Source organism: Megalobrama amblycephala, linkage group LG7 (assembly GCF_018812025.1).
Source record: "Megalobrama amblycephala isolate DHTTF-2021 linkage group LG7, ASM1881202v1, whole genome shotgun sequence".
In the NCBI taxonomy this organism is placed as follows: domain Eukaryota; kingdom Metazoa; phylum Chordata; class Actinopteri; order Cypriniformes; family Xenocyprididae; genus Megalobrama; species Megalobrama amblycephala.
The window spans coordinates 25,169,008-25,182,166 of record NC_063050.1 but is presented as its reverse complement, the minus strand read 5'-3'; the positions used below and the strand labels follow the sequence as shown (position 1 = coordinate 25,182,166).

The window sequence follows — 13,159 nt, the reverse complement described above, 5'->3', positions numbered from 1 at the left end:
GATTTTTTTTCCTGATTTGTATTTCAATGTATGCATATGATTATGTTTTATTTACTTTTACTTTTCTTCAGAGAAAAAAAAAAAAAAAAAAAAACACTTTGAACTTGAATCACTTTCCAGTAGACATAATTAAATTAATACTGACTATTAAATCAGAATTATTATTCATACTTAATTATCTAAAAAAAAAAGTAAATACATCATCTTTAACATGAAATAAAAAATGATTATAAGCCATTGTAATTCCTTTTTCACTTTAATTAAATAAAATTAAAGCACAAAAAAAGTCACAAAGTAGCTGAGCAAACAAATGATTTCTAAGAAGCAAAAATCTAGATGACCCAAAAGTGTCCTCTCTTGTCAGAGGGAAGAGGAAATGTGCAAATATGCCATTATTGTTGGCAGAGAGGCAGACAAATCTAAGATAAGCAAGTGGTGTTTAGTTCATATATTCTTTACAGACTATGGTGGGAAAATCAAACACAATATTCTATTTTCTGCCAGTTCCAGTAGTGCATACAGGAGATATCTTCAATGTAAACACAGTAGGGACAGTCTCTTGGGATTGTGTCTAGGCATTGTAAACTCTGCTGCTTTTGCACACGTTGCCAAATACTGCATGAGCAGCCTGACATTTGAACAAGAGCTTATGAGATCTTTATACTGATGAAGAACTTTATACTGATAGTGATGAAGACAAAAACTTCTAAATAACTTTTAAAAGATGTTTTGCACAGATACAGAATAATATATATACAGCACAGAGAGAGACTTGTGGACAGTATCACTGTGTACATTCCCAATGGTGTTGCTAAAGACTCAATCAGCTTGCAGGTTTACTGAGCGCCCCTATGTTTATTTTACATCAGGAGAGCCAAGTGGCCCAAATACTTGCCTATGTGCTCGTTTCTAATGATAAGATGTTATTGTAAGGCTTCCCATGAGCATGTGAAAACTGTTTTGACTGGCAGGCAATGAGGTCTTGGCGGCTGGCCAAGGATAATAACTCGGCTCCTATTGGCAAAGAAAATAAGCATTGAGAGTGGTGTAAATTTGTAATCAAGGGACTTGGAGGAAATTCTTTTCGGAACAAAACAATGAAATAAAATGAACGCTAATTTAAGAGGTTAGCAAAAGAGACACCCAGAGAACAAATATTTAGCCCATGAGGCAACATAAACATGTAATGCACTTAGCTTTATTATTATTTTTTTTTTAATGTTATTCATTGCATATCTGTGAATATTGTACTTTACGGTCTCACTATACCCAGCTAACAAAATATGTTTTGAGAATGTTTTGCTAATGTTCCCATTAAGGTTTGCCCTCTTAACATTCAAAACATCCATGTTTTAAAATGTATTTTCTTGGTTATGCGAACGTTATAGAAAACATTAAGCGAATGTTCCATTTCATAATTTTGCAGACAATATGGGGACATTATTTTTGAATATTCTCTAAACATTCTGAAAGGAGTAATATTTATATATAAAAAAGAAAAATCTTCAATGAATAATGTCTAAATAACATTTTTTAATGCTTTGCGAATGTTATTAAAACCTAAATAACTGAACAAATGTTGAATTAACGTTACTGGAAGAATGTTTTGTTCACAACTTTGAGAAAACACCATCAGAAACTAACATTCTGAGAAAATTTTCTGTTAGCTGGGTAGCTTTTTCACTTATTAAAAACTCATTTCAGCTTCATATGGCTGAAAGTCAAGTAAACTCATCTGTGATTCTAATTATATCTCTTTCTCATTTCACTTTCTTCATCTCATTTACTTATGCCCTCCAACCTTTAAAAATGCTCTCATTAACTTGAGTGATTAGCTCAATTAGCCTCGTGCTGCTCAAGAGGTGCAGATGCCGGCATGTCCGCGACAAACCAATCAGGAAGGTAAAGAGTTCATAGACATGCATGAGGTCCTGCTAATTAGGAGTGAAAATGAACTGAATGTGGAGGGATATGGAATGGTGAGGCTGGTGGAATGGAATAAGAGGAGCTTGCATAAACATACACGCTTTAAGAAAGAGGAGGAATGCAAAAAGTGTTCCCTCTCACCCAATTCACCAAGTTGTTTCTCTCATCTCCCCCACCCCTCTTTCAGGACAATGATTAATGAGAGCAGGGGATTACAGCAGCACTGGAGAGCAACAGAGCCATGCGCTCAATGGCCAATCAACAGAAACTAATGACACATTCATTATGACTGGATCCCTGTTCTCATCTTTCATTCACCGTTTCCTTTTTTAAAATAAAGACCTGAGCAGGATTATTATTTCAATCATTAGACCTGGTAAGTCTGCTTCTTATTCACCTAGGAACTATCAATGCAACACATTACATCATTGTCCAGCTCCAAACTATCCAATTACAGTCAAAAAGCAAAGCAAACTTCCCAGTTTATAAGACTATTTGTCTTGAATGTTGTGGGACACTCCACATTCAATCTTAATGTCAAAATGGCTGAACAAATTTTGTCTTGATTAATTGCTTTGCCTTTAGATTGGATATTGGTTTTGGAGTTGATTGTATGCTACTATCACTTTATGCTTTAAAGCTATGACCAAACAAAATGACTGAAGAAGCTGAATGAAGCCTCAACAGAAATGTAACGAGCCTAATAAACTAAGAAATTCAGTCATTCTAGTCCCACATAGCAAAACCATTGACTAAATTACATACGTTTTTGGCCAAGAACCATCTTCTTAAACAGGAAGAGACCACCTGACCAACATGTACTGTAACTGTACACTACAGTTCAAAAGTGTTTTTGAGAGAAGTCTCTTATGCTCGCCAAGACTGCATTTATTGATGAAAAATTGATATTGATAAAATTTGGTAAAAAAAAAAAAAAAAAAAAAATATATATATATATATATATATATATATATATATAGTTACAAATTAAAATAAATATATTACAAATTAAAATAAATATATTCTATTTTAATATAAAAAAAATGTAATTTATTTCTTTGACAGCAAAGTATAATTTCCAGAAGCCATTACTCTAAGTCTTATGTCTCCAGTCAGTCACATTACCCTTAAAGCTGCAGTCCGTAAGTTCTGCCTCTTTGTCGCCATCTTTGTACGAAACCTGCAATTGCAGTTATTTGCGGAATTATTATCTTTACGTGGGTTGTGCATCGGTATGGCTTCTTACGCGGATGAATCTAATGTTTTGAGGAGAATGTGTGGCTGTCAGTCACCACACTGGTGTGGATACTGTACTTCAGAATCACAGATTGTAGTCTTGGAAGCATGACCAAAATAAGAATTTTCACCAGAGAATGTCATCTGAACAAGTACGTAACATGTCTGCCACTTTTGCTCTGACCAACTGAGAAAAAAAAAAAAAAGCATTACAATAAATCACGCTGCCAATGTGATTAAATCTAACGATCGCTATTTCACATCAAACTGTCAAATTATTATTACTGTTATACTTTGTTCTCAAATTGTTAATGTTAACAACATCAGCATTGCATGACTATGTGTATTTAGTGTGTAGATTTCAATTTCTGTACAGTCTAATCTCTAATTGTCCATTTGTCATACCATACAATCCGCCATCAAAATGATACGTTTAATTATAGCAGCTGCTGTGAGAAAAGGCTATAAATGATCCGCCACCTGCAGCATCCTCACATGATATAGCCTACTAGCTGGGACTCATTCTTTATGTAAAAAGACGTGATGCAATGACGCAAAGATGAACGGCGGCATGCTCAAATTTCCCATGGAAACCTACCAGTACCACTCGAATTAGAAAACATTATTACAAGCTTACCATTGTGAATTGGGCTAAGGTAAGGAGATAAGGAGGACACTGGCTGGTTATATACTTGCTCAAAAATCGATTTTGGATCATTTTTAGCCAAAAAAAAAGTTACAAACAGCAGCTTTAAATAATCATTCTAATTTGATGCTCAAGAAACGTTTCTTATTATTATCAATGTTGGAAACAGTTATGCTGCTTAATATTTTTGTATTTTGTAAAGTTAACTTGCTACTAAGGCTATATTCACACTGTCAGTTAAAATCTGATTATTTGTGTATCCGATTGGAATCTGATCTAAATTACTGACTGTCCACACTGTGTATCGCAACTGTTCGGATCTGATTTGTGCCCCATGTCCTCTTTCTTTCTTTTTTTTTATGGTAATAACAACATAGAGGAGTATCCAATACAGATGTTGTCTTATTTACAACATGGCAATGTGTAGCCACCAAGCTGGATGACTTCGTCTTCTGAGTCAGTGGCAGAAATGTAGCAGGCTATGCGTTGCTTAATTCAGTTTTATCATCTGTGTCAGTCTTAAAATTCAACATGTCTCCATTATATTGTCATTTTTTGCTCAACCGGCACTTTTCAACAACACAAACTTCTTCCTGCAGCAACTTTCAGCATGTTTCCAATAATGTCTGACATGTTTACGTTTTACGCAGCATGAGAAAGTGACATAAACCATGCAAAATCCTATTAGACCGGTCAGACTAAAACTGATTTCCAGAAATGCGATTTGAATAGGATTTCAAACCAGATATGATTGTAGCTCAAAACCGATTCGTAAAAATCGTATTTCATGTGATTTTTTTTCCCCGTTCACTCTTGTTATCGGATTCCAATTGGACGTGCACAAAAATCTTCTCAAAGAATCCACTTTTAATTATTCCCAAAGCACTCGCTCCATAAACCCAGTTTCTAGTTGGACTAACAAAACAAACAAACACAAAAATTAAAAACATCTACTCGCTGTGGCTACTGAGAAACTTGCATGCAGTCAAGGAGATAGCAGAGCAAAGGTTTAAAAAAAAAAAAAAAAGTCTTTCCCATTCACATCTGGCCCCTGCAGAGGCCTGTTGATTCCATGGGGGGTTTCTGGGGCCCAGGTTATGATGTTATGTAGCAGAGTTGGTATATGGGTCAATGACATATAAGCTTGTTCACACGAATGAAAAGAAAACTTTTAATGTTCTTAGAACTGTTTGGATTTGAAAAGTTTTCAAAAGTTGTTCAAATGTTAGGCCAATAAAAAGACAGCAGCAGAACCCTGTATTGTGGAGACATTGTGCATGCCCTTCCGTTTAGTTAGTTCAAACCGACCAGATGTACACACATCAGTTCCCAAAGAATCTGTATGAGCATCTCTTCCAACTGCTGTTCAATACACACACACACCAAACATACATTAAACTCACAGGCATGCTCTGATGACCAACCACACATAATGCACACGCACACACTCTCCTTCAACATAATTACAGTGGTCATCTGACCTTTCTTTTCCGCTCCATGACTGCCTTGTGTCCGATTGATCTCAACAGAGCAATTCTCATTGTGTCTGCAGTATATAGGGCACTGAAGGGAAGAACGACCAGAGGTCAGTGACCCACTCAGTGTTGTCAACTGCAGAGAGAAAATCCACTGATGAAAAACAGTTTTACATCATTGACTTGTACAGAAAAGAAATATGAGAAGGGTAAAGCTGTCCTGTGAGACCAACAAGTCAGACCTCTGATGTATTTTTGTGGGACATTGCTAGGTCAAAGCCAGATCTTTCTTTCTTTTTTTATGCAAACTGAAATCTGATGAATGTGATAACTTGTGCAATGACGCCCAACACCAAGAGACCATCCAAAGGTCAACTGAACTCATGCTCAAATTACTACCAAACATTAATATGGAAACTGTTCTTAAAAATACATTCCAAGCTTGTCCTATTTCAGTTTAGGATTTTTACAATTTGGGGTGGGGGGTGCCTGGAACAGTACAAGACATAAACTCTCAGGTAAAGTATTTCTGTGCTACTAACATCACCAAACAGAAAATAACCATTCAGCAAATTCTACAAACACTCCCTCAACTGTCACTGGTCGAACACACACAGAGAGTCATGTCCCAAACTCATTGGATGAGCCTATGCTGTAAACTAGTCAGGATCTCAAACAAAGCACTATTATAATAATGTTTATACGCATTGTAGAAAAAAAATGACACACATCTGCCTAAACAAAGTACTACATAAATGTTGGCTAAGTACTAAAGTAGGTGTGTGTGTGTGGGGGGGGGTGTGCTAAAGAAAGAATCGTACAATAACAAATACAAGCTAATATTAATGCACAGAGGCATCACCCAGTCATTACACACATCTGCTTTATCTGATATTCAAGTGAATGCACAACTGTTGTGTGGCAATGGACTGATGTTGCTTTCACAGAGTGTAATACAGAAAACTGACCACAGAGGGCGCCATTGACTAATTCACCATTAGGTTTTACTTGGGTAGCAGTGACATCTAGAGGACAAGACACTTTATTTGTATGTAAATACAACTGCAGAATCACTTGGAAAGCATATTAAAGTGAAATATTGTTCACCCAGTAATAATAATAATAATAATATTTGACTCACCCTACTCATTTCAGTGTTGTTGTTTTTCAGTGGAACACTTCACACAGCTCTTTTCCATACAGTTCATAGTGACTGTGTAACTAATGAACTGATATTTGGTCATGAGACACACAAGAACCAATGACGACTGATGATGTCATTGTCATCCAACCTGAAGTGATGTGAAGTTGCCATCTGTGATTTGAAAGCTATAGGGTTGGGCAAGATTTTCAATAAATTGAAATTTGCTCTGTTGATCACAAAGTCTGCGCAAGAAAGTCAGAAAAATATAGCACAAAAGTCACATGGTCTGTTTTTTTTTTTTTTTTTTTTCCTATTTGGAGTTTGACCACCCCTGATAACTATATGGGTTTATTGTATTGAAAGAGCAGAGCAAACATACTTAATTTAATTTTTATTTATTTTTATTTATTTTATTAAACTTGAGCTGAGATCAAATTTGTATTGTCGGCTCTATATTTTGCAGAATGTTAGATGTATCCTTCATCCTGAAATGGGAAAGGAACAAAAAAATGTATTGATATGCAGTCTTTATATAAGTGACATTTTTTTCTTTCTCAAAACACAACCCTTCAAGCGAAATATTAAAGGTGCCATCGAACATTTTTTTTTTTTTTTTTTTTTACAAGATATAATATAAGTCTAAGGTGTCTCCTGAATGTGTCTGTTAAGTTTCAGCTCAAAATATCCCATAGATTTTTTTAAAATATTTTTTTAACTGCCTATTTTGGGGCATAATTAGAAATGCGCCGATTCAGGGATGCTGCCCCTTTACACAGCTAATATAACCCTCAAAATGGATCTTTACAAAGTGTTCGTCATGCAGCATGTCTAATCACGTAAGTATCATATTTATTTGGATGTTTACATTTTGATTCTGAATGAGTCTGATAGTGCTCCGTGGCTAAAGCTAACATTACACACTGTTGGAGAGATTTATAAAGAATGAAGTTGTGTTTATGAATTGACTGCAAGTGTTTAAAAATGAAAATAGCAACGGCTCGTCTCTGTGAATACAGTAAGAAACGATGGTAACTTTAACCACATTTAACAGTACATTAGCAACATGCTAATGAAACATTTAGAAAGACAATTTACAAATATCACTAAAAATATCATGATATCATGGATCATGTCAGTTATTATTGCTCCATCTGCCATTTTTCGCTATTGTTCTTGCTTGCTTACCTAGTCTGATGATTCGGCTGTGCACATCAGACGTTAATACTGGCTGCCCTTGTCTAATGCCTTTCATAATGTTGGGAACATGGGCTGGCATATGCAAATATTGGGGCGTACACCCCGACTGTTGCGTAACAGTCGGTGTTATGTTGAGATTTGCCTGTTCTTCGGAGGTCTTTTAAACAAATGAGATTTATATAAGAAGGAGGAAACAATGGAGTTTGAGACTCACTGTATGTCATTTCCATGTACTGAACTCTTGTTATTCAACTATGCCGAGGTAAATTAAATTTTCAATTCGATGGCACCTTTAAACTATTGATAAAGTTATCTAAAAAATAACTACACTTACATGTAAACTATTCTGTCCAGCCTTTCTTTAAAATTCTAAGAAGTTGGAAGAAAAATATATAGTAGTTATTAAATGTCTCTTGAAAATTTTGATGAATGAATGAATGAATGAATGAATGAATGAATGAATGAATGAATGAATGAATGAATGGTCACCTGGGTAGCTGTGGGAGAAGAACTGGCTAGAATATGCCCATTATCACTGATGTCAGATGGTTGTTGAATCACAGTAGAAAAGCCACTTGCAGATACTTTAATAGATACAAATGGAAAATCAAACAATTTCAGACTTTATGAATATTTATTTTTTTAATTATTAAAGTTATTAAGCTAAAAATGTAGCAAAGTACCTGTGTTCTCTTTAGATTCAACGTTGCCTGAGTTGAATACCCCATCTTGTGAAGTTAGACTCTAAGGAAGTAGAGAAAACTTTTTGTAAGCGCCATAAATACATCTATTTATATGCATTACTTCAAAAGAGATACAATGCAACTTGCCATTTTAAAACAAATCACAAAACAAAATAACACACCCATGAACCGTTAGGATTTTAAATTGCTAGAAAAAATTTTTTTTTGCCGAACAAATCAGTTGCTGTATACCGGCATCTGACCTCTAATGTGGTTTGCAGTCTTCATAAAACAACGTATTTTCCATATGAATTTTCCTACTTCAAAACTGACACATGCGAGAGCTTTGCTAGTGTGTGTATATCTGTGCTGACTGTCACTGCTTTTCATCACGTAACGCAAGCTCAATCATCAAAGTGAGTTTTGGGAGAAAGCAGCATTATGCCACAATTGCAATATAATTTGAAATTTACAGTGCCAAACTTCCAAACAGATGTTAAACTACCCTACCTGTGCTGAGGTCAGTGCCAGCCTGGTCTCCAGCAGCAGCACACGACTCTCCAAGTTCTCCCACTGGTTCCTCTCGATGATAATCTTGCCAGCCAAGCTTTTTTCCAGTGCATGTATCCTGTGTTCCATGAGGGCCAATCGCTGCTCCAGTCTGCCAACACTCTCCAGAAGACGTACCTCCACGCCCCTCAGCCGGCTCTCTAACACACACTCCTAAAGAGACAGCATGATTAGAGTGGATTGAACAAGTTCAGAATTTTTCAGAGGATTGTGTGAACTAGGAACTGGCATTTTGAGTAATTGTGTAGATGAGTTCTACAACACAGAAAAAAATGACAAAATGATAAATAATACTGAAAATAATAATAATAATAATAATAATACTTTTATTCAGCAAGGATGCATTAATTGATCAAAAGTGACAGTAAAAACATTTATAATGATACAAAAAAAAAAATTAATTATTTTTTTTTTTTTTTTTTAAATGCTGGAAAAATGTATCATGGTTTCTACAAAAATATTGAGCAGCACACAGGTTGTTTTCAACACTGATAATAAGAAATGTTCTTGAGCACCTAAACAGCATATTATAATGATATGACACTGAATACCGGTGTAATGGCTGCTGATAATTCAGCTTTCCCATCACAGGAATAACTTACAATTTTCAATATGAAAGAAAATTATTTTAAATTGTACTTTTATTTCAGAATATTACTTTCAACATTGGGTTTTACTGTAATTTTGATCCAAAAAAATGCAGCCTTGGTGAGCATAAGAGACTTATTTCAAACACATTAAAAAATCTTACCAACCACAAACTTTTGAACTGTAGTTTCAAAACTGTAGTTTAAATGTATATTTTGTTTTAATCACCATATATTTGTAATCACCAATAATGGTTTAAAAATCTAACATTAAACAACCTACATTTTTCTTTTGGGGGGAAAAATAAATAAATAAATGAACAATATGCACAAAAAACATCAATATTTTCGAAATATTTTTTTTTATTTTATTAATAAAAAAAAGATTTTCTATTAACAAAAGGTTCTGCTGTGGAGAAAATAACACTGCTACTGCTTATGATAAGCGACCAAGTTTCTCATAGCACTTTACACTTTCTTTCGCCATTAAAGCTCACTACTTGGTGCATAATGTACGCTTGACTATTTGATTCATCATGCACCTCCCTGTGTGTACATGTGTTGCAGGATGCGCATTCTCACAGTGGAATCTGTAGGTTGAGGCGAATCCTCTATATGCTCACTGTCTAACTCCCTCTTTTGTGTTTCCTCTTCCTGCTGTGGCTGCTCATCTGAGGAGCGTATGATCTGAGCTGGTGCTGAGCTGCTGCCAAGATGCCTTTCTACCAGTGGCTGATTCTGAGGAACCTAAGAGGGGCAGAAACAGATATTATTATTATTAAATAAATTATGTTCATTTTATAAAACATGAGGTTTACATGAACACTTACTGTCAGGGATGTTAACACAAGTGAGTTACTCTCAGCAGAAGGGATCTCATTTTTAATGCAGCTCTTCAACTGAGGCCTTCTCTTTGGTTTACTGACATGCTGTAAGACAATTTGCTGTTTATTTGATTAAAAATAAATAAATATAATATGGCCAATAACCAATAAATGTCTGATAATAAAATTCTATATTTTTTTCTAAATGGATTAAAATAAATCACTTTAAATGCTACAAGTGAATTTAAGCATCACAACAATATGTAAAGTATGAAAAATAAATAATCATTTTTAGATTTGCTCAAGATTACATTTAACAGTGTTATTTAATATTAGTGTTTTTAATAAAGATTAACTTTAAGTGACAGATGACAGCAAATGTAAAAACTTAAATGTAAAAATAGGGGAAATGAGAATGCAAAATGAATTCTCAAATTTAAAGGGTTAGTTCACCCAAAAATGAAAATTTTGTCATCATTTACTCACCCTCATGTGGTTCCAAACTTGTAAGACTTTCGTTCATATTTGGAACACAAATGAAGATACTTGCAATTAAATTTGAGAGATTTGAATTCATTGATTTAGTCCAAATTTTCTGAAGAGACATGATTGCTTTAGATGATGAACAGATTTAATTTAGGCTTTAATTCACATATAAACATTCATCAACACACACATAAGTTATGGTAAACGGAAGCTCAAGCATGTTTGCGTAACGTGTGAGATCCAATGAGGTTCATTCTCATGTGTTACGCAGCACGTTTGAGCTTCCACAAGAACCGATGAGGTTTGCTCTCATGCTCCAAGCAAGTATGGTTGATCTTCCATTTATAATAACTGATCAATGTCTATATGTGAATAAAAGCTTAAATTAAATCTGTTCATCATATAAAGCGATCAAGACTCTTCCGAAAATTTGGACTAAACCTCTCAATTCATATGGATTAGTTTTACGATCTCTTTTTTGAAGTGTCAAAGTGGTAGTTGCATGGACTGCCAATAGAGAGATAGAAATCAATCAGATTTCATTAAAATATCTTCATTTGTGTTCCAAAGATGAACGAAAGTCTTACGGGTTTGGTTTGGAATGACATGAGGGTGATTAAGTGATGACAGAGTTTTCATTTTTTGGGTGAACAAACCCTTTAAATAAAACATTCTCTAATATTGGCTGATTACTGAAATGGTACCATATCGCTACATTAGAAAAAACTGCATGTGGGTTCATCTTTGAGATACCTTGGTTTCTTTAGTGAGTTCTTTGTGCTTGTTGAGAACAAGGCCAACGATATCACAGAGAATGGTGACTTTCCTCTCAGCAAAGCCAAACTGAAGAAACTGCTGTTTGGTCAACAATGGCTTATAGCTGAAAACATCCCGTAAGACCTACATTTTAAGAGATTTTCCCATGAAAATGCAGATACAACAAAAACGGTGCTAAAATAAATATTACAACTTGAGGGGTTTAACATATTAAATGAATTAGAAGGAAATTATCTCCTAAGTGGATTAAAATCACAAACAAAAATTTGATTTGTAGAAATTCTGGAACAGGAGGAACTCCAGAGGAGCCACCAAGACTAATCACAGGAGGACTAAGGCAGATGTAAACAATGAGCTGTAGCGCAAAGGGAAAAATGACGACTGGAAAAAATATGATAGAACTGCTAAACACTGGTTTCCTGTTACAACAACCCTAATTTTTAGCAAATGCCATCGAGGCCCTCAAGGTAATATACTGGGACCACTAATTCCCCCCAGAATATTTCACGTGAGCTGCAGATGATCCTGGGATGAAGGCCAGAACTTTTAGAACTGCACGAAAGGTCAATGAACAGGAGGAAGTGCCGAAAGAGAGAGCAGCTCTTCAGTCCCACGGATAAACGTACAGAATCGGCTTCGAGTTAATCTGAAATCAGACGACTTGGACCAACATGAAGGCCAGAGTCCTTTTTGTTCTCTCAATGCAGGAGAGAAACGTGAGCAGAGAATTGTAATTACTCAAGACTTGGTAGAGAAGAGCTGCCAGTTGAACATCTGAATGCTGGAGAATGGGGCTACAGATGCTCCGAATCACAGAGCTCTGCGTTTCTGATTTGGGGGATAAAACTCTCTGCGATCAGGGACAGTGCCAATAAATATGGCTATTAGGCAACATAAAACCTGGCTTTGTAGAATTTCATTACATGTAAAATTGTTTTTCCAAAAACAAAAAAATCCACCTCATTAAAGGCGAAGTGAAAAACAATATCATTGACTCGGTCAAAATTTCTATAAGTCTATAATTTTGACCTCAAAAAATGAACTTTCTGTCCTCATAACTGAAACAAAGCAACTGCAACCACTTTGATCCATTTAAAACAACAAACTCCTCAAAACCACTAGCTCTTGAAAGAAACTGCAAACAGTTTATAAAAGTCAAATTAAAGAGGGCTGCAATGTCACAAACATGCATGCTAATAAAGATCTGTGGTTGAAATTATCCAATAGCTAAGCCCATCCCTAAACCATGTTAGCTGTATAAATTACATAGCCTTTTAACTAAACTGTAGCTGGGTTTCCATCCAAATGTGAAGCGAATCTTTTCAAAGTTCACAAAACAAGACAGCCGATTAGTCATGTGGGTTTAATGTCCGCTAAGTCAGAATTTACTCAGCAAATGCGTTTCCATCTCCCATTATTTCGCATTACCTCTTTTTCACACTAGTCAAAAACCACCTCAAGTAAGCGTAAAAACTTGAAATTTGGCATTTCCATCCCTCATTTCTGATGGGATACTTCAAAATGAGCATAAAAACAGGGTGATGGAAACAAAGCTTGTGACTTAAATATTTAAAAGAAGGGTTTAAAGGGATAATTCACCCAAAATGA

At 35.2% G+C, this 13,159-nt stretch overlaps 1 protein-coding gene across 3 annotated transcripts in view; it reads right to left on the bottom strand.

Moving 5' to 3' along the window:
• Positions 1–6,824: 6,824 nt before the first annotated feature.
• Positions 6,825–13,159, bottom strand: part of cep44 (centrosomal protein 44) — a 10,915-nt gene continuing 4,580 nt past the window's right edge. Inside the window, exons 4-11 of one of the 3 annotated variants that reach the window (XR_007185775.1) lie at positions 11,528–11,674; positions 10,295–10,393; positions 10,007–10,211; positions 8,818–9,030; positions 8,308–8,368; positions 8,114–8,208; positions 7,959–7,993; positions 6,825–6,912 (exon numbers count right to left, since the gene is read on the bottom strand). Coding sequence is in view for 2 of the 3 variants with exons in the window: in XM_048196700.1 (XP_048052657.1) it covers positions 6,858–6,912; positions 7,959–7,993; positions 8,114–8,208; positions 8,308–8,368; positions 8,818–9,030; positions 10,047–10,211; positions 10,295–10,393; positions 11,528–11,674 (870 nt within the window). In the remaining variant the exon portion in view is untranslated. Of the gene's footprint in view, positions 6,913–7,958; positions 7,994–8,113; positions 8,209–8,307; positions 8,369–8,559; positions 8,690–8,817; positions 9,031–10,006; positions 10,212–10,294; positions 10,394–11,527; positions 11,675–13,159 lie in introns of those variants that run through there. The other 2 variants (XM_048196700.1, XM_048196701.1) reach the window with 2 other exon arrangements.